This window comes from Ornithodoros turicata, chromosome 3 (genome assembly GCF_037126465.1).
Source record: "Ornithodoros turicata isolate Travis chromosome 3, ASM3712646v1, whole genome shotgun sequence".
Lineage (NCBI taxonomy): Eukaryota > Metazoa > Arthropoda > Arachnida > Ixodida > Argasidae > Ornithodoros > Ornithodoros turicata.
The window spans coordinates 14,722,766-14,748,572 of record NC_088203.1 but is presented as its reverse complement, the minus strand read 5'-3'; the positions used below and the strand labels follow the sequence as shown (position 1 = coordinate 14,748,572).

Below are 25,807 nucleotides of genomic sequence, written 5' to 3'. Positions count from 1 at the left end.
GTTGCCCTCTTACAGGCATGTTTCGGTGCACCGAATGGTAAAGCGGAGACACGGAAAGTTCGCTGCAGGCTATCCGCTGAAAACGGTAACTACCGAAGTAGGTACTGTTTGTAAGACTGATTCTTGGTTTTAATAGAGCAAGGTAGCTGTGGAGCACAATATAGCGTATCACACTGCATATATCTTCCGCAAGTTGGCTGGAATCGGTAAGCTGGCCGAGTAAGTTAGTGTGTGGCGTCGCTGATGAGCATAGTATTCTCACGACGTAAATCCACGAATTATGAGTTATCATGTAGAGTGTAACTTGAAAGTGCACCGGTCACAAAACAATTTGTTCGTACGTTCTACGAGGGTGATTCAAATATAACTAACTTACGTTACGAATAATTCGATTTGTCGAAGAATTAGCATATTTTATTGTATTACACGTATTTTTATTATAACCGCTTTCGACTGGAATCCAATTGTTTCACCGTTCGGGAAGCTTCTTTACTCTAACCTCAAAGACGTTCCTTCGTTGCCTGTACAGGTGCGTGCACATAGCTTGCCCGACCTCGTCATTATTACAGCACTTTTCACTCCCGAAATTTTCGTGAGTAATTCAAATTAATTCAAATAAACCGCAATTCGTCACAGAGGCGCCCTGACGCCAAATTCCGCCTGGGACGAGATGACCGTGAAACCCTCTAGAAGCACTTAAGGCACGACAGAAATAATAATAATAATCAAGGCGGGTAATTTATATATGTACCATTCATCTTCAGCTAAGCAGATATCGCAGGCAGTTTATTCTGTTGCAGATACGTTGTGCACTTGACAACTATCTTCAGAAAAGTTGGAAATAAAAATTGTTAAAGGTGAAACTGACATATGGTCTACATTGTACACTGCATGAAAACCGTTTCGACTCTCGCATTGCACAAACTTAGCGGCTTCCGATACCCCTGCAGTCCAGTACCCCCCTTTTATGAAGGCGTAACGGGGTGGCTGCCTCTCTCTCATTCCCGTCGAAACGCCTCTGATCAGAAGACGAAGCTAACCGCATTAACCTCATTCTAACGGTACAAGAGCACTGGAGTAGCCGGTTCCATTTGTGGAGCCACAATCTTTATATTGTTTCCTTCGAATACAATCCAATCTAATCCGGAATCCCACCTCATTGACGCCATTCCAATCCAAGTGTCTAACATTATTCCCCCAAAGCATTGACGTGACGTGGAACTATCATAAAATTAATTTATAGTTTTGAGAAGTATTACGTCATGGAGTCCGCAATTTACCAAAGGTCTGGCTCCTCGAAGGTCGATTCCCGTCTCCTCACCGCACATGCTGGCAAACTTCCAACGTAGGGCGGTGAGCGGAGATCCGGGAATAGCGCGCTGTTGTTAGGAGACGGTATTTTGAAGTTTTTACTAGCATTACACGTGAAAGCGTGTAATGTTCACTGACTGCATTCACATATTTCGCGTACTGAGTATTAATTGAACGACGTTCATTTCTTATACGATAAATCAAATGAATATATAGTGTTTTTTATTCGGCAGTGGCACTCGGGTGAAGTATAACGAAAACTCCTCTTGAAACGAGCATACTGAGCTGCGCTTCATGCAGAACAACAAATAAGACTACGCACAGATAATAATGATAATTATAATAATTATTATTATTATTATAGTGCGAAGCCCACGTAACTAACTCGCTTCGAATCCCTGAACACGGCATGGCTGAAGGCAATACAACTGTACTTCCGTTACAGATAAGCACCCATGCTTTGGGAACAAATTGAACATGGAAGACTGCTGAAGGGAATGAGGTAGAAGAAAATGTAATGTGTTACGTCCTACATTCGTACGAACAAATAATTTCTAACTGGTTAGTAAGAGCAATAGTACATAAAACGGCACGCATGAGGAGTAACCCATGTCTCACCCTTCGCTCTGCTGTTCTGCATACAAGAGAACGTAACAATCGAGACTCTTTGTTCTCCCTTCAATTATCAATATTAATAAGGGCCTGCCCGTACAATCCACTTAGCGATCGGCGTCATTATATGTTGGCTGAGAGTTATCACACTTCCAGCATTTCTCTGCCCCGTTTTCTTCGTGCTATCGGTCACGCCATCGTAATCGAATCACAGTAGTAAGCTGATCCGCGGATAATATTCCAGAAAGAGTGCTCTGCAATCAACGATGACGCAACCGTACTTTGATTAGCTATAATTAGTGCTCCACATTTTTGGCCCGTATCGATAGAGAGTGAAACGATTTTCGTGGGGTCCTGGAGGTCATCGCTTTAAAGCGTGCGTCGTGACATCCTAGTTGGTGCCGGAGGTACAGATCTTTATATGTACGGCAGCGGAAGAAGAAGAAGAAGAAAAAGGGAAGACAAAGTAGATCTCATTCCACTGCGATCAAAAGATGGAAATTAAAATAATTTGGAATAGGCTTTCTGGACATCCTGATGCACTATAATTGGCACATGGCTGGGCATCCAAGCACTGGCTACCAGACGCGGTGGCAGCGGTTCGAAAGAGGTTGGAGATTCCCTCGCATTGACACATGCTCCTCGATCTTGGCCATCAGAGCAGTATTCAGCATCATAGATGGGATGAATGCCCTGCCGTGCTGCTAGTGTTGTATTGGCTAAGGCTGGCAAGGAGAGCACTTTTGCCCCGAAGGCTAAGGGAGTATATGGCCCTGCCACAGAGGAACGCCCTATATATATATACATATATAGGCGGGTAGTTCAGCAGTTTAAATCTATACAGGAGAACATGCCAGACCCTCTATGGAACTCTATCACACACCTGCATGTTGAGGAACTGCACTACAAAAGGTGCATTGAGCGCGGCGACGTGCTGTTGGGCCGGTACGGCAAGGGAGTACAGCCCGCCGGTCTTACAAGTGAGATTGGTACTCACTTAGGCAGTCTGAGGTTCGTCCATCCATGCCATCACAAGGAAGCCAGTTTCTCGTGGTGGAGCACGCCTATACCAGGTTTGAACGACGCGCAACCATGCAGCTCCCAACGGGGCTCGACGTGCTCTCCGAAAAACACCTGAGGTAGCCAGAAAAGAGTCTAGATTCAGCGTGTGAAGGACATTCCGGTCTGCGATTGCTTTCCAGGGAACGTGGTTTCAAAAGCCTGTCTCTTTAGATTCACGAATAAAGGGATTAAACTAGAATGCTAACTGCTAAATGAAAGCAAGCGAATGGAACTCCCGTTTATCTGATAACAGTGGAGACCCCTTCTACTAAATCCTGCGAACACTTTAGCCAAGCGATGAACAGCAAGTGTCCCAGAGGCCTCGTATTTAGGAATTGCCTGTCTGGGACACCTTCAAAGGATGATTCAAAGGATAGTTCATAAACACACTTAGCAAACTTTGCAATAAGAGAGAGAGAGAGAGAGAGAGAAAACGGCTATTCTGGCAGGTCATGAAGACTAGGCCTGAAAGGTCTTTCACTCTATATCTTAACTGTGCAAAGCAGTATAGACGTTATTTCTTCTCCCGTGGTCTCCCCCAAGTTGTTGGCGAGAAATCCACGAAAATTTTGCTGAACGATTAATCCCAAGCAGGATGATAGTATTCTTCGTAAGGTCAGCGCAGGAGTACCCTACCAGAATATGTAAGTTGTGACATGTTCAAAGTTGCCTTTATTAGTATATTTGGGGATGACATAAGTGCTCACTAAATGCGTGAGTACAGTCTAACATCTATGCAGGGTTATTGACGTATCAGGTGGGGGCATTGTAAATGTAATCGAACGAATGAAACCATCGTCATCGCGTGGCTCAGATGGCATTAATGTGAAGGTCCTCGAATACGCCATTACTCTCTGCCATTATTGGGCCAGTATTGCCAATATTGGTCCAATATTGCGGCAAGGTGTTGTGCTGCTCGGGATTATGCACATTTTCGCAACCGCTAAGTCTGGGGACACTTCCCCATGACTGGCGCATGCGCATGTGACGTGATGTCCCCAAGTGAAAAAGGAACAAAATGTATAGTAACGTGAACATATCACACAACACACGCTGATACCGTAAAGGACATCATTCCTGGCCGATATCATTCCAATCTTCAAGACAGGTATAACAAATGCTCTCCGCTAAATTACCGCCCTATTTTCCTGGCAAGTGTGCCCCGCACCGTGCTTGCACATGTTATCTTTTCAGCTCTATCTCCACATCCTGAATCTAACCGCCTTTTCTGCGATGACCAGTGCGGTTTCCGCAAGAGCGTTTCGTGTGACACACAGCTTTCCTCTTTCATTTATGACTTGCAATACTGGATTGTCATAGACGGCGATGCGATATTTTTAGATATTCTCTAAAGCTTTCGATTTTGCAAGTCATTCGTATGTACTTTATGATCTATCCAATCTCAACTTGGATCGTAATGTATTTGTTTGGAACAGAAGTTTCCTGGGTGAGCGTTCACTAATCAGCTGTACCGTTTCTCCTGCCCAGCCTCCATATCTTCTAGTGTTCCTCAAGGATCTGTTCTAGGGCCTCTTCTCCTTCTCGTTGTCATGAATGACGTGCCAAATAATATGTCATCACGATCACGCTCTTCGTCGACGATTGTGTTATTTACCGCTGTATTTCTTCATCGTGATATATGCAGTATTTATTTCTGGTGCTATGCTTAGGCTTCTTTCACTCGACGTCGCTAAATGCTCGCACGTTACTTCCTCACGATCGAAAAAAAAAGTACTCTGATCGAGTGACTGATGAGGTCCTTCTACTATTACACAGTACTGCCGCAGGCTTTGTGTAATATCGAAAGGCGGTCATTTTATGATGTCTGTATACAACGAAGAGGCTTCACAAGGACGTGATGGAATCGAACTCAGAGTATAGATCACTGCACGTTAGAGATCGTGTAACTTTCTGAATAACACTCTCGCTGAATGCACCCGTTTTTTTGAGAAGCACACAACTTTGTGGGGTACGTGTCGGCGTCCCGACAAGAAAGGGAACGAAGTTCTAGAAGGTATGCAGATGCATGGACATTGACCCTAAGCAGGGTTGCGGAGTTGCCACTCTGGAGCTGGAATGACTTCGGAATTATTCCAGATTTCTCAGAACCCGGAATGGAATTCCCAACCCAGCGAAAAACCTCAAACAGCACAACCGGTGGTAGGATTTCTTGAGAAGTGGATGGGAAAAGTGCAAGGAAGCTGAAAGTTAATGGCTAAGATGACAGCGCAGCACCTACTGGTCAAGCTGAAGTTTCTATACTGACTCATCAGCTGAAGTACTTAACGTGGTGAAGCGAACAAATTCAGAAAATTCGCTAGTCTGATGTGCATACATTTCCCGCATCCTGGCGCAAGAACTGTATCGTGCATCCTGACACCTCTATAGTGGGCAGACCAGGCAGTTTCTACGGAGGCGATGTAAACTCCCTTTTGGGCGTAGTGCATCCTGAGAGTGGTCTGAGAGATATGTTTTTTCATCTTTTTTTTCCTTGCTATCACTACTCACTGCGAAATAAATGGTTTGGCCATGTATGAAACGAAACGTGCAGGACGACCTAGAATTTGTTAGAAATCCGCTTGGTATCGCGCGCAAAATCTTTGACCCACGTCTGAAGCCAGATCTCTCCTCTCACTTTATTATTTCGTACGAGGAAATAGCTTCAATCGTCATGTAATACGATTCCTTAATGGATGATCTCGAAAAAAAAAAACTTCTTTATGTATACGTCCTCTATGCTTGTCCAGAGAATGATATCATCTCCACTCGGTTTTTGAGCAAGCGCCCTCGAACATGGCCTTTATCGTTAAAATGTAGCATGCTTGCTATATGGCAGTTTCTACAGTTTGGTTAAAAGTCAACTCCTACGGGTCAACTCCGCTCACAAATCTAAAAACGTCTGTGATTGGCGTGCTGCGCACGGGCTTGGCGGGCGCATGCTTCGAATTGCGGCTCGTAGAGTGAGCATGTTGCGAACACTTCTGGGAGACAACGCACTTGGAGCACATTTGCATGCTTTTAAAGCAAACACGTAAAATGTTAAAAAGTTAACAAAACACGTGAATCTTCTTCCCCGTCTACCTGTCGTCCGCCATCTTTTCGTGTGCTCCACTCTCAATGTGCGGACTACATTATCGGCTGGCGGAGATATACCTCTCTGACTGTAGCTCTTACGTTGTCTCGGAGGGTTGAGCGCGAATTCTTGAAACAACGTGCTGTGAACAGAAGGGAGCGCACGTGCGTGTGCGTGTACACACACACGCGCGTGTGTGTGTGTGTGTGTTTTACAAGTTATCGGTGTTTGTTGTTTGGACGTGACTCCGAGAGCGCTCCTATAGTGCGGACCACCGAATACGAATCTGCAGTGAGTGACAAGCTTTCCTGTCTGCATAAACGTTGTAAAAAGAAGTAAGCCAAAGAGATGGTGAAATAATCAGTCGATAGATCATCATCAGCATGCTCGATAACCAGGCACAGGTGCGACACTGGCGTACACTACTGTTCACGGGACCAACAGGCTTGACTACATTTAATCAGGTTACCCTAAACCAATCGCCCTACATATTATACTAGCACATGCGAGCCTAACGTTTCGGCGTTAATTATTGTTAATTACCGGTTGGCATATACGAATAACATCACACGGGTGACGGGACAATGTGATGGCGCCGCAAGCGAGGCTTTCCTCCTCGACAACACGCGTTTTCTCCTCAGCCTCTTATGATGCTAAATAGCTCGTCACCTGTTTTTCCTCGGGTTTCCCACGCCTTTTTCTGTGAACGCTATCTTTTGTCCGTAACCGTATCCCACACCAGCACTATTTTCAGGATTGGCCTGAATTGGCGATATCGCCACTGTGTCTTCAAGGCCTCGTTCGTTCATTATTAAGCTTGTTTTTTCTTTCATTTCGCACATATTCGTGGAGCCCAATTGTCTCACATTCCGAGAAGGTGGGGAACACTGTATTGCAATGACGGCGTAAAAAAAAAATTATCCTGGTGAAATTGGAGTACGGTCTATCTTAAGAGAGCCTCCATGAGCATGATGTTGACAAAAAACGGTCTTGGGACATCCTCTGTTCTGTGTGTATGTCTTCGTTTTCTCTCTCTCTCTCTTTTTCATTTTTTGCGCGTCGAAACACAAAAACGTGGTTATAAATAAAGAAGTTCTTCTGCAAGCTAAAAGCGTTTATTATTATTATTATTACTTTATTTTTATTATAGACGCAATTTACTTGCTGTGGTTTCTTAAATTTTCAGACAGAGGAGTAGACGAGAAAGGAGCGTAGTGAACTCGAAGTACCTTGAGATCTTTCGTAGATATTCTTCGGCTTAAACGAGTACTATAGGTGTTACTATACGTGTTGTTTAGCTGAGACGTTCTGCAATTACACTCGAGAAGAACAACGCTATGACAAATAAGATATGTAATGTCGATCATCTAACTCAAGAGAAGATTACCATTATAGCCCTCTCCGCTAAATAGTCGTATTCGAGTTCACAATAAGTGCATTACGTGCTGCACTGTTGTGTTATATTGGCCACTATCGTGCCACAGCGTGGCGCTCGTGGGCGTGGCTCAAAAGACAACGTATGGCAGAACACATAAGGGCGACTTTCAATTTACGTGACACGACGCTATAGACTTCCTTCGGGTGATTACGTTTGGTGAACAGGTACCGCATCCAGTATTTTCGATAATTCGACATAGAAACAACTTGAGCCACCTATTCGTCTGTAGATACGAGAGGAGGATACCATCGCCCGCTTTTGATTCTTAAGCAGCCCTGTCATCTCTTAATATTGCGTGCGTTTGAGAAGTTCATGCGCTAGAAAAAATGCTGATGTCATCTTATATACGTGTCCCGTTGGGTTTATTTTTATTCCCAGGGTTCCGTAAGTAATATATAAAAGATAGAAAAAGTTTCGTTTGATGGCGGTGTACCGGTTTCACTTCATATTTTAATAAATGGTCTGTTGCGCATAATTTTGCAAACCTACTGTAAGCCGTACCTTCGAAAAGTAGGCGTTTAGTGCTCTTTCCCTTTTTTTTCTTTTCTCCTCCTGGAGTTCATATATCCTCATCAAATTACCGCATGCAATACGGTAAACTATCACCAGCGTTGATGAAGCAACCCAACCATCATCATCGAAATAACGTTGTCTATGAACATGATGGAAAGTAACTCTTCTGGGGGCTGCAACACACAAACAGACGAACGCATGGGGTACAGTGTCGCCCCTGGCGATGAAACTCGCCATCCATCATCTCCCAATAACGTTGTTGTTGCTGCTGTTGCAGACGAACGCAACACAACCGTCAATGAGCCTGGGAAGTCGAAATGTTAAAATATTTTAAAGTTCCTGTCTATAAGAACAGTTACATTCCATCATGTTCAGCAGATGCCGTTGCCTCGTCCCGTGTTGTCTGTGTGTGCGTGTGAAAAAAAATATGTGGGAGAGAATGTCAAAAGGGTGAGTGAGTGAGCGCGTGTCGTGTTTGTTGAATTAGGCATCATCGAAAGCCGTCGATTAACCATGTCAGTGCTGTAAATGTTGTATATTTTTGGCATCACTCTTGTACATATCATCATTGCAGTAAAGTTCGTTTGAAAAAAAAAAAAAGAAGAAGAAGTGTAGCCTATAGTAGTTAGGGCTCTTAATCGGCAATCAAGAGGACCGTGATTGGATTCTTTTGCTACATTCTGGAGTAAAAAGGCATCGAAATTTCGCTGCTGCGTATTCCTCTATGTGTCCGTCGCATTCGACCGGTACCAGGCACATACGTTAATCTACTTGCGTGTTTTGCTTACATTACATAACCTTGCAACAGTACTCGTGACTGCAATTTTGGTCAGCCAATTGCGTTCACCATAAATTGCGCATTGACACATTAGAACCTTCAGTGTTTCTCGAGGAGTAGTTAATTAGTGAGCCCAATTAACCGTTCTAAACAGCTGACGCGGTACCAGTGTCCTTCCCAACACCACCAGCCGCATATGTAGCACACGGTTTGTACCCAACGCAGAAACCCCTGCAAAAATCTTGAAACCCTTGAGAAGCACCACCTGTCCCTCAAAAAAAAAAAAAGAAAGAAAGAAAGAAAGAAAAAACGAAAGAAAACGAAATCCCGCTTCCCCCCGAAACATCTAACGACAAGTGCTCGTGGCCGCTGATTACAGGAACATCTGTATGTACGTGAGATTGGTGATCGGCCCCGAAGAAAAAAACAACATGGCCAAATACAATGGTCGACCACTCTCGGTTTTCTTGTTCCACTCTCTCCCCTGCTGTAGGAGGAAGCGACACAGGGGAGAGAGGTGCCTCATCTGTGCATGTCCCGGTGGCCTAGTTGGGGTATAAAAAGTGTGCAACCGGTCCACTGCTTGCCGCACTTCCCATCGGGCCTGGGACGGTGCGCGTTTAAAGCGGTGCATCTCCATACAAGGCTCTCTAGTGTTGCATCTCCACATATATCGAAGGACGTAGTGGTGCTTCTTTTAAAGAGGACTTGTTGTGCGTCGTCTGTTCTGGGACAGGTATGCTAATCGACTGTTCCTTGTTTATGCGTTCGGACGGCCCCACCGAGAGTCTTGGAGGCCGGTTGGGATGACAGATATCACCGCAGGGATATATAGCGCGGACATGTGCGGGGGCGGCGCTTGCCATGTACGGGAGCTCGCTCCTTTCGCTTTGCGAACAGTTAAGGTATTGCAACAGAAGAGATAACTTCTGGGCCTAGGACTGGGGATGTCAGGTTGCGTGGCCGTTCGCTCCAGAGTCCATAGGTGTGTCGGCCGTGAAGGAATTATGCCATCGGTATCACCACAAACGGAATAACTCGAGTAGGCGCGAAATCTGTTAAAGTTGCCGTGTATTTCGCCGGTACTTCTTGCTTGTTGCACTTTTGCCAATTAATTTGCGGCCACGACGACACGGTTCAGACGCAGACGGCAAGGCAAAATCTTTGTGGAAAACTCTCTCTGCTATAAAGTAATGTACCGATACTTCAACCTAGAATAACTGTCTCCTAATGTAGTCGCGACAGCGCGCTCATAGGATCCGTACAAATCAGTCAACAAATCTATATCCGTCGCCATCAAAGAGATAAAGAAAGATTAGAGATATCTAAAAGATAACAGCGTGCTGCCATCACTGCGCAGAACTGGCGACTATGACCTCTAACTGCATACCCAAGCAGCACAATGTACTGAAAGTCGAGTGCAATAGGGGTGGACGGTATGTGTCTTATCATTGTTCTCGTCCACCCCTATTGCACTCGACTTTCAGTACATTTTGCTGCTTGGGTAGCAGCCCTAAGATAACTGTAATCACAAAATGGATTCAAATTTTCGCGCTGTTATGTATATCGTCGCCCTGGTACAAAATATTGAACTGGGACCTACGTGACAGGGCTGTGAAGACGGCGTGTACGTTTAGTCAAGCTGGTTGATAAACGGTATACTAGGTGGTCGAGGTGGCTGTGATGGCGATGGAACAGCTCGCCTATCGCAGGGGGGTCGGGGGGAGCATCGTGCGTCCTGGGACGACTTCACGGGAAATTGTGCCGACGTTTGTCTCAAAGTGTCCGAGAAATAACGAGGAAAAACATAGAGGCACAGGGATTCGAGCCCGGGTCGCCTCCCAGTCTCGACGTGGAAAACACCAAGACTGGGAACGCCATACTAAATAACGACTTGTGCGTGGGCGCACAGCCGATCACACCACAACACAACGCAACATGAGTAGCTTGTGTTGTGTCTGTTTGTTGCGTGCCCAGGCTTTTTTAATAGTATGGACCTATACGTGACGCTTCGTTGGTGCATAAACCTTCACTAGCTATAGATGTATGTGGCCTCATTGAGACTGACCCTTTGGTTTACACTTTGATCATTAACCCGACCTAAAAGACAACTAGAAGTTGAACATATCTGATACGCCGTCGTCGCTTGAATTTGAAAAAGGTGCAGCTATGAAAACCGAACAGCCGGCTGCAGGGAAGTTGAGACATTTTTGCATTTGCATAAACACATTTAGAATTGAGCACCACAGAGATTTCCTATGTAAATATGTCGCTTGTTCCCCACTATAATAAGACTACATTGGATTTTAGGCTTATTTTGTTAGGCTCTTGCTAACCGAGTGTTTTTTTATCGATGCACTCTAGTTTTGAAAACGGAAAGATACTGCAGGTGCTAACACAGAGTTATAAGCACGAGGCTGTACAACGCGCCATTGAGAACACCTGCTATGTGCAAAAGTACGCGAAGTGAAGATTGTGTTCTCGACATCGAGGGTACGAGGGGTACTCGTAATGTTCCTTATATACATGTATCACGCATCGATCGAGGAAGCGATAGAAACATACTCGAAGTGCAGGAACTCCCGTACAAAAGGTGCAAGCGCTTTTCAGAAAGCCTGAGGTTTATGGTATAGGCAAAGTATTCCAGTTCCTAACTTTCTATGCATGCTGATCATACAGTGCAACCTGCGTCGATTTTGTTCCCTTGGCGCCTATAAATGCGTTCGGTGTCGTTCTTTACGGCTCTCGGACTGTCAGGCTCCACGCCCTCGTTGGGCGACGCTGCTCCCGACATACATTTCCCTGTAGGCAGGCGTGCAGCTCTTCCTCATGTTCCAGAAGCATAAACATCGGGTGTACCGATAGTGGATTTCCCCCACACTACGAATTCCTAGGGATTTGAACCGCGTAAGCTGTACACTGTGGCCTCATCCGAAGTGACATCACCTGCCGTACTGTCGGCTGAGGCAAGTTCTGCAGCTTCGGTGGTTGACTCTGCAGAGCAGAACGTCAAGAAGGCAGTTTGATCGAGTTACTTGTTGAAAAATTTGATGCGGTTGTCGATGCTCTTTGAGAACCCCCGTGGGCGCGCATGTATCGAAAGTTGGGCCGCGAAGATGCACGTTCTCGCCTCGCATGACCCAATACAGCAGACACGTGACCATGCTTTGTCGGGTCTCTGCTCTCGCATTTATGTACCAAACGGGCCTGTGCTCTCGTTCGACGAGGAAAATGCGTTCGAACGCATTAGCCGTGGACACCACTTTCCTGTCTTATGCAGCGCTCCCGTAGAGGATCGCTTTGTGAACATGGTACCACCGTCGAGGCAGAATGGACATAGTATCTGCTCGTTGCCGGCATCGTCAAGGTCATGTTAAAATGGGTAATAGGTTGTGGGATAGGTCCTGACTAGCGGCTGCGCTGCCTGAGGCTTTTCTTCGGTTTGTCGGCAATCGTTCCATATACCTATGTCGCCACAGGTCCCCCTGAGGCTGGCCCAAGACATATACCAGCCTCCCTATTCCGCTTCTTCCTGCTGTCCTCTCTCCATCTGTCCATGTCTGTATGCCGCACATAGCAACAGTCGTTTCGCCGTGCTGACGCTAAATTAAAAGAAAGATAAACACGGTAGCTGTCTTCTACCAACAGACGATGTCTTGCCGCGGTGCTCAGCGACAACATGCCAGTGCCTTTCCCGGCTGAGCGGAGGAGCGATCGCCAGGGTCACTCCTGTTCTTCTGCGAAATTGCACAGCTATTGCAGAGTCAACAAGTAAGAGGAGCTCGCCTCGTATTGTTTGCCTATCTCTTGCCACTGCAGAGGGTGTGCAGTGTCGATACCGCAGTCCACACGTTGGCCCCTGGCATCGCAGCGTGCATTTTATATTTCGTACATTGCTGGCGACTTCATTATGCTTGCGTCAAAGAAGTGCTCGGTATTATTCCCAGGTGATCGCAAGAGCTACTAACTTTACTTCTTAAGAGCACTTACTTACTTAGGAGTCTTACTATCGCAATGGCACTGCGCGGCAAGCGGGACCCATTTACATAAATATGCGAAAACGTTCTGTCCTCGTAGTTATGTGTACACTGGCTAGCATTGAGGCAGTAAAGTCCCCTTTCTTGTGTACACTTCCAATGTCCTTCTGGTCCCTCGCGCACCGCAGGTACCTGTTGAATTTTGCTTGCACAACTATTTTCACTAATAGTACTAGAAGTAACCAGACTTGTGCGTAACGCGTTACTAGTAATTGCGTTACTTGTAATCAATTACTTTTTTGAATAATTTTTCGAGTAATCAGTTACTTTAAATTCAAAGTAATTTTTCGAGTAATCAATTACTTTTCTGAGTAATCGATTACTCAGTAATTGATTACTTTCCCGGCAGAGACTAACTCATCTTTTAGATGTTCTGCCCGAAGTCAAGATCTTCGTGCCGTCACCTTTGTTCTGGAATTTCAGGGTCTCTCCCCCTAATCTGTTCCTACACCAGTGTGGTGGTACCTTTGTGGTAGCTTTGGAGGTTTAGTGAGTCATGGGGAAGTTCCACGCATGATCTTCCACAATCGGGTCAACGTCTTCCCGGGCGATAACTACAGTAGACGTACATATTTTTGGGTTATTTCAGCTGTTCCACTGTTGAACTTTCCTTTTTTCTTCTCTTTCTTTTTTTTTTTTTTTTTTGCTGAGGCACACAAAGACGGGTATAATGTGCGTGAATGCAGAGTAACGACCGGAGTAACGCGTTACTTTTCTACTCGTTACTCAATTACATTTGAAGTTCTGTAATTGGTAACGGTAATCAATAACTTTTTCCGTACAAGTAACGGTAACGGTAATCAATTACTTTTTTCGAGTAACGGGCACAAGTCTGGAAGTAACTAACTGATAAAAAAAAAGAAAAAAGGGGGAAGGACTTGGAGGAATATTTTCAGTGGCTTGCGGTTCACCTTGGTTGACCAGCTGTCAGGCGTTTCCTTCGTTTTTCTTCTCCGTTGCTATGCTGGAGCATGGCACATTCCAGATTCACATGTTTTGCTGTATTGTCTTCATTAAGGATGGACACTGTTGCATTTGAAAACTATGTCCAAACTGCCATCGTGCTGACGCTTTTTCTTTTTTTCGTTGCATCTGGTTCCGTTTCTTCGTAGGCCAGCGGCGCCACGCTATTCTACGATCGGCCGTTGCACTAATCTGAGATGGCACATGTAGACGGTCCTCTACTTGATCACAATGGCCCACACATGCACAGCTAACCCCCCCTTCTCATTGTTTGAGGCCGCACAAGTAGTCAGTACGTTACTTCCGGCACCAGACACATATCTGACGTTGGCAATAGACGCTAATCTGAAATTGCGGCAAACAAATCGTGACAATAACAAATAAGGCACACTACAGAAATGTTCTGCGAAGACATAAACCGTGCATAGCACTGCGTCTACACGTTAGCTGGTTTAACCTCCTGCACCTGCGTTAAAATCGTAGGATAGTTCTTCATACATATCCTCATGCCGCGATAGTGAAGCCAGCTTGCCCTAGTCACAGAACAAATCTTCTATTAGTTTATATTGTTGCACGGCGACAGTGATGACAGCGGTACAGCTTCAACCTAGCCAATAATATATAGGTAGTAATAATAGATGAAGTAACAAATAGTCGGCTCAAATCTGCTGTAGACCATATGGCGTACCCATGGACTGCTGTATTAATCTTATAGCATTTTTTAAAAACTTTTACACTCATTATGCCGCATCACATTATCATCCCCACGAACCCCTGGTGGTCTGTGATATAAACCGCATTCTAGCGGTACGAAGGCAGTGGAGTACAGCCGGTTCGACTTCTGGAGCCACAAGTTCCATATTATTTTCCTTTCAAATCCAATCAATCCTATTTAAGTAACGAATAGCCAATGGACGCCTGCTCCACAAAAACCCTTATAATTCTCGGTACCTATCGGGATGCGAAACTCGCAACATCAAACTGCAGAATTGAGATCAGTATTTTGCACGTGTTCAAGGCGTAAGTTTGCATGTTCATCCCCAGTCTCATCCGAGCGCCATCGGCTGGAACAGCGTAATTACCAGTATAAAGACATGCCTCTCAATTAGAAGCGTAATCCTTGAAACGCAAAAGAAAAACGAAACCGAAGATGCAGACGACCTCGATCAGATGCTTCTCCACGCAACGGTTCTCTCTATCTTTTTTCCTTTTTTTTTCCTAATGCCGAGTCAATGAGCCGAGGGGAAGTTTTCTTTTTTGCTTTTTTCCTGCTACGCCGACTACCGAAATTGCGGAGTAAAGGAAAAGCGAGATCGAATATTTACTGCGCCCGATATAGATAGATAGATAGATATTTTGGACGTCATTGCGGATCAGTGCACATGGTTATGAGGCCATCATTTCCAGTGCGTGCTAAAACAGGCTTTTTCTCTCTCTTCATTTCTTCGTGGCGCACTAAAACACGCATTTTCTTTTTGGCGCTGTCGCGTTAGCGCCTGGTGGCTGCAGACGACGTCTGTTTGTTGTGGAGTCGTTGACGTTTTATGCGTCATTTCGTTCGCTGCGTCGTCTGCAGCACACTCATTACCCAAGCAGTCAATCGATTTTTATCATGCGTCTGATTTGGCGGCTGAAAACTTGACTGGAAAACTAACTCTACCGGTAGTTGGACTCACGTACTGGATTGACAGTGGACGGGCATACGAAGCATTTTGTGCTCATAGACAGACAGGTCTTTATTAGCTTAATAAGGGATGAGTGCCCTATAAGGACCATATTTTTTGCGTCGTCTGCTGCACACTCATTACCCAAGCAGTCAATCGATTTTTATTATGCGTCTGATTTGGCGGCTGAAAATTTGACTGGAAAACTAACTGGACCGGTAGCTGAACTAACGTACTGGATTGGCACTGGACGGGCATACAACGCATGTAGTGCTCATAGACGGATAGGTCTTTATTGGCATAATAAGGGACGAGGGAACTATAAGGAGCACATTTCTGGCTTCCTACGGATGATTTTATGCTGCAATCACCTCTACCTTTCTTGGGTACTGTAAGAGTAGTACGTTTCTGGGATTGCCTTAATATTTTGTGAATTTCGCGGTCGTCATTTTTTGCGCGAATTTAAAGACCCACATAGACAAGTGCAGACTCATATTGCAATTTGCGACGGATGAGTTCCATTAAGTCGAACTGACCCACTGGGTGCAATTTACTATAGAATTAATTTTGTAGACATTTAGCAATTCGTTTCGGCGACATTTACATCACTGCACATTGACTCCACACTTGTTCGAACATCATTTCGTCATTCCGCTGGCGTTCTTGACTCAATGTACGCTTGATCGTCAACATGGGGTTCAAAGAAATGTTTCATTCTCGTGTTCCATTCTGCGTGGGTTTTGCTGAAAAACTGACAATTCTCGATGTCCTGCGGAAGTCTCAGACTTCCATCGTTCTAACTCAGATGAGCTCCATAGTACAACCTTGCATAGAACATTAAATCCTCGCGAAATATTCACTAAACATCCGCATAGAATTCGTAAGCTACTAAGAACGCGGAATTAACCACCTTTGTACAAGATCTGCGAAAAGAACTACGCTGCACAGCCGTGCTTATACCGAAACCCGAAACAGCAAGAAAAAAACGGACGTGTTAGCAAGACAGTCGTAACTGCAATAGCAAACAGCAGCGACATACTCATTGAACCGACGAGTCCTCGCAGAAAGATAGAAGTCGAAGATATTTTTGTGCTCGTTATTTGCGAGGACCGCTATACTATTTTCACGATTTGCTGGCCGTACGCGACACTTGATTTTACGATATTGATTACTTATCGATGTCTCCTCCAGCGTTTAACTGGCAGTCTCTGAACGCCGAAGATAAGAATAACGCGGAATATTGGTGGCACTCTTTTCTCTTATTCTTCAAGTGTGTGTGTGGGGGGGGGGGGGGGAGAAAGAAAGAGAGGAAGGGAGAAAGAGAAAATCGAACAGAAGCTTCTCGAAAAGAAGATCTCGTGAGCGTGGTTCTGAGAAGTCGTCGAGTACTCTCGCTTGAGGATGGAGTGCGTTTAAGTCGGGATCATATCTAAAAAGATTCACTTCTGTTTTCAATCAGCTCCCAAATACGACATCGTTTTAAATGGAAAATTACATAGAAGAAGCGCATGGCAACTGCATCGTGCCCTTCAGTTCCACCCCACTTAAGTGTATAAGGAGAAAGCACTCTCTACAGCATCGAGCGACTCTATTTCTGCACGATGCTAGCGTGATGCGCTTCAATCAAGAGAACACGAAAGCCAGTCGAGGGAACGTTACGTTTAAAATGTAACTCGCAATTGAGCCGTGTGCGGTGTTTTCCTTTTGGTCGCGTGCACAGGGTGCGCAAGAGAATAACGTTTCGAGCTGTTTCTGCAATCTTCATCAATGTTTACGTATCGTTCGATTGATAAAGTATGGTAGAAAAATCTGTCGTCTGCTGTCATACGGCCTCTTGGAAACCCGGAGCACCTAGTTTCGTTTTGTTGAGAAGGGACGAAAAGGAATGTTGGAGTTGGAGTTGGACGCACTAAAAAGAAAAGGAATGTAATTTCTGAACTACGCCTGTTTCTACGTGCAATACCACACAGACAATGCAGGCAATGACATTGTTTTGGTGTGTTTCGTTGAAACCGAGGAAAATACGCAAACCCATAACAGCTACCCTTCGATAGTTTCCAAAGTAGACGATGAAGCAGCCATCTGCTTTGCCGGTGTTGTCAGCAGAAACATTGTTCTCTTTGGAGGCAGACAAACAACTTGCCATTGAACACCCTGTACTTCGTACCGAGATTGGTTGTGACACTTGGGACACATAGAATAGGATTTATGAACCCTCCGTCCGTTCGATTTCACGATAGAAGTACGCTAAGGGTCAAACATACGATTGGTTACGTGCACCACGACAGTGTCACTTGCTACCGATCTTGTACGCTAATCGAATCCCCCATGCAAAGGCACAGCTCGGCAAACTTAGAGTAAAACAGAGTCTGTCGTATTATGCTCAGATTTTCATTGCAGCAGTTACAAGAAAAACGGAACACTATAATCCCCATTATCCACTTTAGCATGCAGTAACGTTGATTTGCACTGGCTCGATTTCCAAATGTTCCGACGGATAGCCAAGGAAGCAACCGCCCTCTAGCGTACCTTTCAAGAATCATAAAAGTCAAACGATTTAAAGGGGGCTATACGTCAAGAACGTCACAAGAATGGAATAAGCTACAAGTCGCCCGACCGCCTCCTTTTTTTTCTTTCTCGCGAAGCCCCGCTGGCTGATAGCGAGTGCAGTGCTCGGGAGGAACCCGACCACACCTGTTTCGTTCTTTCTTTTTCTTTTTTTTTTGTCAGCGAAGAAAGGGAAGCAGGCAAATTCGCAAATTGGAGCGCCGAGGCGCCGTCCGCACGCAGCCGTCGAGAAACCGTTCCAATTTAAGCTCCGACCCCAATGTGGGTCAACAGGTATCCCGTTCCCACATTCGGGGCTTTATACTTGCCCGCTATTATAAAGTCAAGACTGTGCAGAGAGTTCCGCCTCTGCTGCCAGCAGGATATACGTGACGACGATGAAACGCCACAGTCCTTCCTCGTTCCCCGAAAAAAAAGTCTGAACACGTCTTTGTCGGTGACGCGAGAGGAAGCTGAGATGACGGTATACACACGAGATGTGTCATGGCAGAAAAAGCAAGCTTTGAGGAGAGAAAGACCTGATTCAAGGGGTGTCTGGAGATCCCTCGCGTCACTGGGGAGGGAAGGGGAAGGATCCTGAAGTTCGGAGGACTAGTACAAGAACTTTTAAGTTATACAGAGAAACAGAAAGGCGTAAAACAACGACGCGTGCCACGCACAGTGTACAGGGTGCCTTCGAATATGTGACACAGCTTCCGCTTACGGCGTTCGAATGTTTAGGCAATGGCCAGTCCTTCTCTACGGCCATTACAGATAAGCTATGGCTGGGTTTACAAATTCAAGAGGAAGTGAACGTGGTTACGCCTGCCCAGGTAACAGGCCTTCGTTACCACGGCGAAAAACTATGTCTGCTTAAAGTCAAAGCTCATACATGTGAACAATACATGTCCTGTAAAAATTTGCCGGATACGACGGATTACCAGGCACCGTGCCCGATCGCCCTGCATGTAATGGGGGTCGACGTCTCCGCAGCCTGAACTCATGGAGAGCGCCGATCCCCCTCGCTCCCACCTTCCGATGCCCGTTTTATACTCCTTGTATAACGTTGATGTTCACACAAAATGCCTGCGGTATAGGCGCCCCCAAACAATATGTGGGGGATACTGAGTCATCTTCACGGTCATAAGTCATCAGTCTTTTTCCAGTTTTCGTCGTGAACTTTATAGTTTCAAAGCTATATGTTTATAGAGCCAACCATGTTGTTGGTCCGTCCATGGCTTTATAGGGCTCAGGTGACGTGGTCACGTGGTATGGCCACGTGACGGCCCAATGTAGACGTGTTTGCAGAATGACCAAAGACGCAGTCTTTTTTTTATTATTATTATTGTAGTTCTGTTTTGTGTGTATGTGTATTACAGTGTTTACTAAGCTACAATAGGTCACTTGTAATATCAGAGGTCTTGAAATCCGTTTCGACCTCTCTACCACAGGGATTCGAACCTGGATATTGAGATCATCGGCATGAAAGGCGTCAGTTATGGGCTCAAGACGTGTTGGAGGCCGTAAAGACGAGAAAACTTATTTATTTTCTTCGCCAAATTTCAATTACGCTTCTTCGTCATACATTGCGTACCTAATGACCATGGGAACTGACTCCCCGTCTCGTCATGATTTCTGTTATGCATCTTTCAGACAAGTTGAGTTTATGCTTCACTTTGTATACCGCCATATCAAATAGGTCTCACGGCGCGATCATGCAAGATAATAATTCGCAGCCAAGCCTGATATGTTCGCGTAAGGCGTGTGTTTTGTATGGGACACTTATTTTAGGCACGGACGTACGGGACACGAAAACTTTTGCGCTTGTGCCATTCGAGGTCAAAGTGTTCGGGACGGCACTACGCATCCCCGGGTAAAAGCAGTCAAGGCAATCCGCGTCACAATGCACAAACCAGTCCATAACATCACAGACGACAGCAGCGTCTCTTCCGGTGCATTGTACCGTGCCAGGAAGAGGCTGCTCGACCTGAACGACTGGCGGCCAAATACGCCGTCATACGCAAATAGGGTGCGTTGCTTATTTTGTGCCGGTACAACTCGTCACGAAACTTCATGGCGTGCTCCTTTATGTATCACTGCGTTACGTTGTAACGAGAGCAAAACGATTATTTTGGCCGGTACATAGACCCCGGTTTCTTTTATCCTCTTCCAGAAACAGATCAATGCCTCGCTGTGCAGCCCACCGAGAAACTCGATCCCTATAAGCTCTAAAGAGAAGTTGCGTGCTCTTCCAATATAACATCTATACGGATAACCTTCGCCTCTGAATGTCTGTCAACTGGATTTTGCGTAACTCAATAGTGAAAACACATCTTGACAGGAAGACAGAGCAGGCAATTATCGGTATGGATGTTCGACGTGCTGCTGAATCCTTGCAGCGTGAATTTGTTCGCATCCTGCGCGCTGTTTCGACAAGCAATCCATCATTTCATGTTCGCCATGTTATTTTCGTTACAGGAACGGAGCAATGGATATCAAGGCGTTGCTCGGATTGCTTCTCGTCGGTGAGTGTCACTATCATTGCATCGATACAATGCGAACAGATCTCTCAAATAGAGCCATTCAGCCATCTCGCGTTACTCGGAGCCATAGCGACACCTCTTCATTCAAATCATTCAGTTTATGCAGACCGTTGACGTCATCTGCAAATGTTTGGCTTCCTAACGTCTAACCGAGATGTGTGAGGTATACATGCCTGCGTTGTAGCCGTGCACTGAGATGAAAGCTTATTCTTAACCCTGATGGCACTGATATGGTCAACGAATGCCAATGACAACATTACGGACTTTAGCTGTTTCAAGATACCCAGAAAGACTTGACTGATGCCAAACCTGCCTTTCGAAAATTTAATGACTCCGCTTATAATTATTATATCGGGACACCTGTGGGCTACGACAAACTATATGGTTACGGTTGCAGAACGCGTCGTTAACGAAGGCTGGTCGTTTATTTCAAATCAGAAAAGTTTATGATGTCATGAAAGTAATGTACCGCATGGTTTGGGTACAATGAAGTTTGCTGCAAGAAGCTAGAAATAGGATACAGTAATGCGCGTTGGCTGCTGCCAGTGAAACTGTCTCTGAGCCACAGATTACTGCAGGCAGTATTGTTGCCAGGTGCATCTAGCGACTTTGCGTGCGCCATTTGATAACCTTCTTCTCTATTCATTGACCTCTTGAAGCAATCACTCTGGAGACTTTCCCAGTCGGCAACACTGTCTCTGGGTGAAACGCTTAAGAGTTTAACCTCATTTTCTCCGCGATTTGGAGTCCACTTGGCCAGACAGTGAAGCGTTGACCTCCGCTATCAACAAAAGTGAGGACGCTTTCGAGAAAACAATAGCGGGGGAGGAGGACAAAGAGCGACCCCTCACGGTTCTCTTGGTATCCAGGTCACACGCAACGGAGACCGGTGTCGCACAAAAGCCTCTTCGTGCTCTTCAAGGGTAACGAGTATCTCGTTCCAATCACCCTGAAATTATAGTGATGACCAGAACTGTAGTCTCTTACGAGGCCACCCTCAACCTCCGTGGCTGGGGTGAAGGCACCTCTTGAACGTTGGTGCGTGTGAGTCCACTCTCGTGAAGGTTCGAAAGTGCCTACAATGCGTCTGTTGAGGCTGCACTGAAGACTGTTTGACCAGCACAACATTGACGCGCTTGGCGGGAATGAACACTTGTGTCACCAAGTTAGAGAGTTTAAATTAAATTGCATTAGTAGAGCAATTGGCGTGCTTTGGCCAGTACTGTATGTGCTCGGTGTGTCGGTCACATTGCAGGGCAGATACAGGTGGCAATATGGTATCGAAAGTGAGGGTACCTTCCAATATTTAACCATATCACGCACTTCTGAACCAAACACACGTGAAGCGCTGCATAAACAGACATTATTCAACCATTTTCTGTCGTCTCATTTTTCTTCATTTTACTGTTCTCTCGCTCTATTACTATTTAGTCTTTGAGACTTTCATCATCGAAGGACGTGGCTGGAAAGCCGTCTTTAAGTTGGGAGTGATTATAGTGTTGCCTAGGACTCATTGCATCCTAGCCGACGGCCATTAGGCTTATGATGGACATCGTTCACCATAACACGACGGGTAATGATGATAATGGAGGTGTTGTCCAGTAATGGGATGCGACGAGGTGTAATGTTGAAACTGAAGTCGAATGATGACTTATGATCCTGACGTGATGTAATGGGATGCGAGTAAGAACCTGCACGATGTCATGCTGAATGAAGTTGCAGTAAAGTGAGCAGCTATGCTCTTGAGTAACAGTAAGTCGCCGTGAACCTTTAGAAAGATCGTCCAAAAGGTGCTCGGTTGGTCACCAAGGTGATCACCACTTGTGGTGGATGGTTGGATCACCACTTGTTGGTCACCACGATGATCACCTATCGTCATCATATTTTCTGTTCCAAACTTTGGTCCTGTGGAATGGCCAGACGTTCTTTGTGCGCTGTTGCGCGCTAAAGTTTTGGGCTCGCGGTCTACAGCAGTACGAAAATCCGAGCTGCTTTTTCCTCTTGTACCCTACTATATGTAACATGGATTGTGTAGTGATGTGCGACTGTTCCCGGCCACGCAGGTCTAGCGGCGCTGGCGCATGCTGACGATGAGAAAGCCAAGGCAACTGAAGACCTGGTAAGTCAAACAGATTCACAACAGCATGCACGGACAAAGCACAAAACACACGACGCATTATTAGTTTCCTCATTACGTAAATACAATTAATCACTTCAAAAGATGGAGGTCTTGATTCCAATGGTTTGAGGAAGACGGACGCTAAGCACAAGATGACTGGAGGAGAGAGTGCTCAGCCCCATTCTTGCTCGGACTCAGGGAAATGCACCAGCTTGCTTGCCTTTCAAATCTGCACCCTGCTCACCTTTCATATCTTGGGAGCATGAATAACAACTAACCTACAGCGACTCCTCTTTCCCTACGACGAATGGAGAATGAAAATATAATAATGTGGTGGTGGGTGTCGCGCACCAAATCACACGGTGGCAAGGAATCGCGGGGTGGTCTTTAGAGAATAACGCCAACTTCCCTGCTTCAGCATACCTATTTCCGCATTCCAGGTAAAGCGTGCCCAGAACTCAGGAATAATGTCCACATTTCTGCCTGACCCGCAGGGCATGGGCTACGTTATGGCCTTCCCAATGGAAGACTCAAAGCAGAGCGAGTCTCCGGATTCCAACGCTCCGAGCTCTACACCAGCTCCGGTAGAAAAAGCCGAGACGCCCGAGCCCTCGTCCACGGAGTCTTCCGACGAGCGCAACGTGGAGGCTGTCATAGTTGAAACACCTTCAGGATCCGAAAGGCCGAAGGCCGACGATATCCGTAAGCTCCTGGGTGTCTACAATGCTGCACTTTCTGCGAAGCTCAAGCCCATTCCTCCAGAGAAGCAGAAGCAGTTTCTTTTTCCTCCGCCGAGGAAGCAACAAAACTACGGCCCGTCTGGAGGCATTGCCTTTGCATCTGCTGTAGAAGATGACGATGTTCGCTACATCGAAGTTCCAGGGCCAGAGTCCGCTTTTATGCACAGATCCTTGGTCGTGGAAGATGACAACGACGTACAGGACAACAACGAAAAGAAGGACAAGGATGATGAGGATTACGACAACGAACAAGTCATTCTCGCTGTTCCAGCAAGAAACGAAGAACCAAAGTCAAGCGAGGCCCCTATGCGGCCAAGGCCTCCCATGGGCATGCCTCTGTTCCGCCCACCTATGCCAAAGATGCCATTCAGGCCACCAATGTCACCCATGGTGCTTATGCTCGTTGCCAAGGTGCCAGTTCCAGTGCCAGTTCCAAGCATGAGGATTCCACATCCAGGAATGGTACCACAGTTCGGCATGCTGCCGCCATCCCCCTTCCCAGACAGGCGCATGGCAATGCCACACCCAATGATGTCCGCCGCACAACCAGTGTTGGTGCTGAGGCCCCTTCCACCTCCAATGCCCAATTTCTTCCCCCCACATTTCCCACACCCTCCCATGTACGGTCCAGCCCCAGTTCCGGAGATGATGCCATACCCGGCCGCAGGTATGCTCCCACCCCCTGCCTACATGATGCCCCCACCACCAATGCACCCAATGATGCGCCACCCAGCAATGTTCCCACCACCAATGCACCCAATGATGCGCCACCCAGCAATGTTCCCTCCTCCAATGCACCCAATGATGCGTCACCCTGCTATGTTTCCCCCACCCCCACCAATGCACCCAATGATGCACCCTCATCCGTTCGCTCCATACCCCATGCCCAGCATGGTACCACCTCAGGCACTTCTGCCACCACCCATGCCTCGTGGTCCCATTGGTGTAATCATCCCAGTGCCAATGGGTGTGGTACTGCCGCATCCCGGAATGATGCCACCACCGAGGGCTGATGCACCCGTACAGTCGTACAGGTCTCGTGGTCCACCTCCCCCACCATCGCCATTTTTGTTTAACGGACCACCGGGTCCAAGGCCGTTCCCTGTGCAGAGGCCCGCCGAGCCTAGGATGATGCCTATGAGGAGGCCATTCATGTTCCCCATGGGCCCTGAGGACAGGTCTCCAGTGGAGCGATTCCCACCACCTCCACCACCACCTCCACCTTTCATGCCACAGCGTGGTCCCGGTATGGTGCCAGTGCTGATGCGGTCATCCGATGCTCCAGGTCGTGCTCCAATGCCAATAAGAATGCCTGTGCCAATTGAGTCACAAAACCAGCAAGAACCAGTGCTGCTGAAGAGGCCACCACCCCCTCAGGCCAGAGTGAGTTACGACGTGCTAACATAACAATACCTAGTGCCATAAGCATGCGTACAGCAACCACTGGAAGCCCAGAATTTCACATATAATTTCATGGATGAAGAAATAGTCTTGTCTTTATTTGCTGTTATCTGGACTGCTACGTAAAAGTTCTAAAATCCAGAACATCGCAACGGCTGTGTCGTTGTAAGGGTTGACGCTTTTTCTTTCCTTAATGGTGGCTTACAGGAGTTTTTGCAAGCTTAAAATCGGCATGTATTGTAGAGGATACTGAGTGTATATACACATACCACATAATTTTTGAAAGCGTTATACCCTGCACGTCTATGATGGATGAACAACTACTGCCATCCTGCCTACTGACATCCTTAGCACATGTACCATTCTTTCCAGGCCGTTGAAGCTATCATGGGTCCTGTACATAACCCTGTTCCTATGGCTGAAGTCATCCGACGCCAAGCAAGGCTTGTTCTCAACGCCCCACCACAAGAACGTTTGGGCGTGAGCTACATGGGACCCAAGGCAACACCACGTGTAGGAGGCAGCGATGTGAACCCTGCTAGTACTCTGGAGACCGCCAGTACCATCCTGCGGTTCTTGCTCCGTGCGCAGGGAGCCTAAACCCGAGGCACACTACCACCCTGTGTATTGTGATCTCTTCCATCCGGCGGCGGCTTCGTTTCCCCAATCGACAGAGATTTTGAGCGCTCCCGAAGTTGACATTTAGAGGCATTCCAAGTGTCCCGGTGGACACCTAAGTTTTCCGTCCTTCTCTTGGACAGTTCCTTCTTCGGATGACGTCATAGTTTCGAACCCAAAGTACAAGAACGACTCGAATGACCGTTTTTGTGAATCGTCCATGAGATCAAAACTGGAGCTCCATTATTCGGCCATTTGTACGCATACACGAAAGCCTGTGATACCTTTGGAGGAAATTTTTCATTTTTACACTGTACTTGATGGCCACTCCTGTGAAGACTCCACCTCTTTTGTAATAAAGCGTTATTTTTTTTAGTTCTTGTTGCCG

The 25,807-nt window shown here is 46.3% G+C and overlaps 1 protein-coding gene across 2 annotated transcripts; it reads left to right on the top strand.

Moving 5' to 3' along the window:
- Positions 1–9,363: 9,363 nt before the first annotated feature.
- LOC135388185 (uncharacterized) lies at positions 9,364–25,794 on the top strand. 2 transcript variants are annotated; one of them, XM_064617573.1, is made up of 5 exons: positions 9,364–9,523; positions 20,477–20,523; positions 22,605–22,660; positions 23,101–24,783; positions 25,174–25,794. In XM_064617573.1, exons 2-5 carry the CDS (start codon positions 20,487–20,489, stop codon positions 25,399–25,401), a joined length of 2,004 nt encoding a protein of 667 aa, XP_064473643.1. In that variant the 5' UTR covers positions 9,364–9,523; positions 20,477–20,486; the 3' UTR covers positions 25,402–25,794. The 2 variants fall into 2 exon arrangements, with proteins under 2 accessions (XP_064473643.1, XP_064473644.1); XM_064617574.1 differs by having other exon boundaries at positions 9,365–9,523; positions 23,155–24,783.
- Positions 25,795–25,807: the final 13 nt, after the last annotated feature.

Excerpts from the sequence above, each read along its gene's own strand:
- LOC135388185 (XM_064617573.1), top strand. The coding sequence starts at position 20,487 with ATGGATATCAAGGCGTTGCTCGGATTGCTTCTCGTCG. Across the intron at positions 22,661-23,100 it reads CCAAGGCAACTGAAGACCTG|GTAAAGCGTGCCCAGAACTC; the intron begins GTAAGTCAAACA and ends TCCGCATTCCAG. Across the intron at positions 24,784-25,173 it reads CACCACCCCCTCAGGCCAGA|GCCGTTGAAGCTATCATGGG; the intron begins GTGAGTTACGAC and ends CATTCTTTCCAG.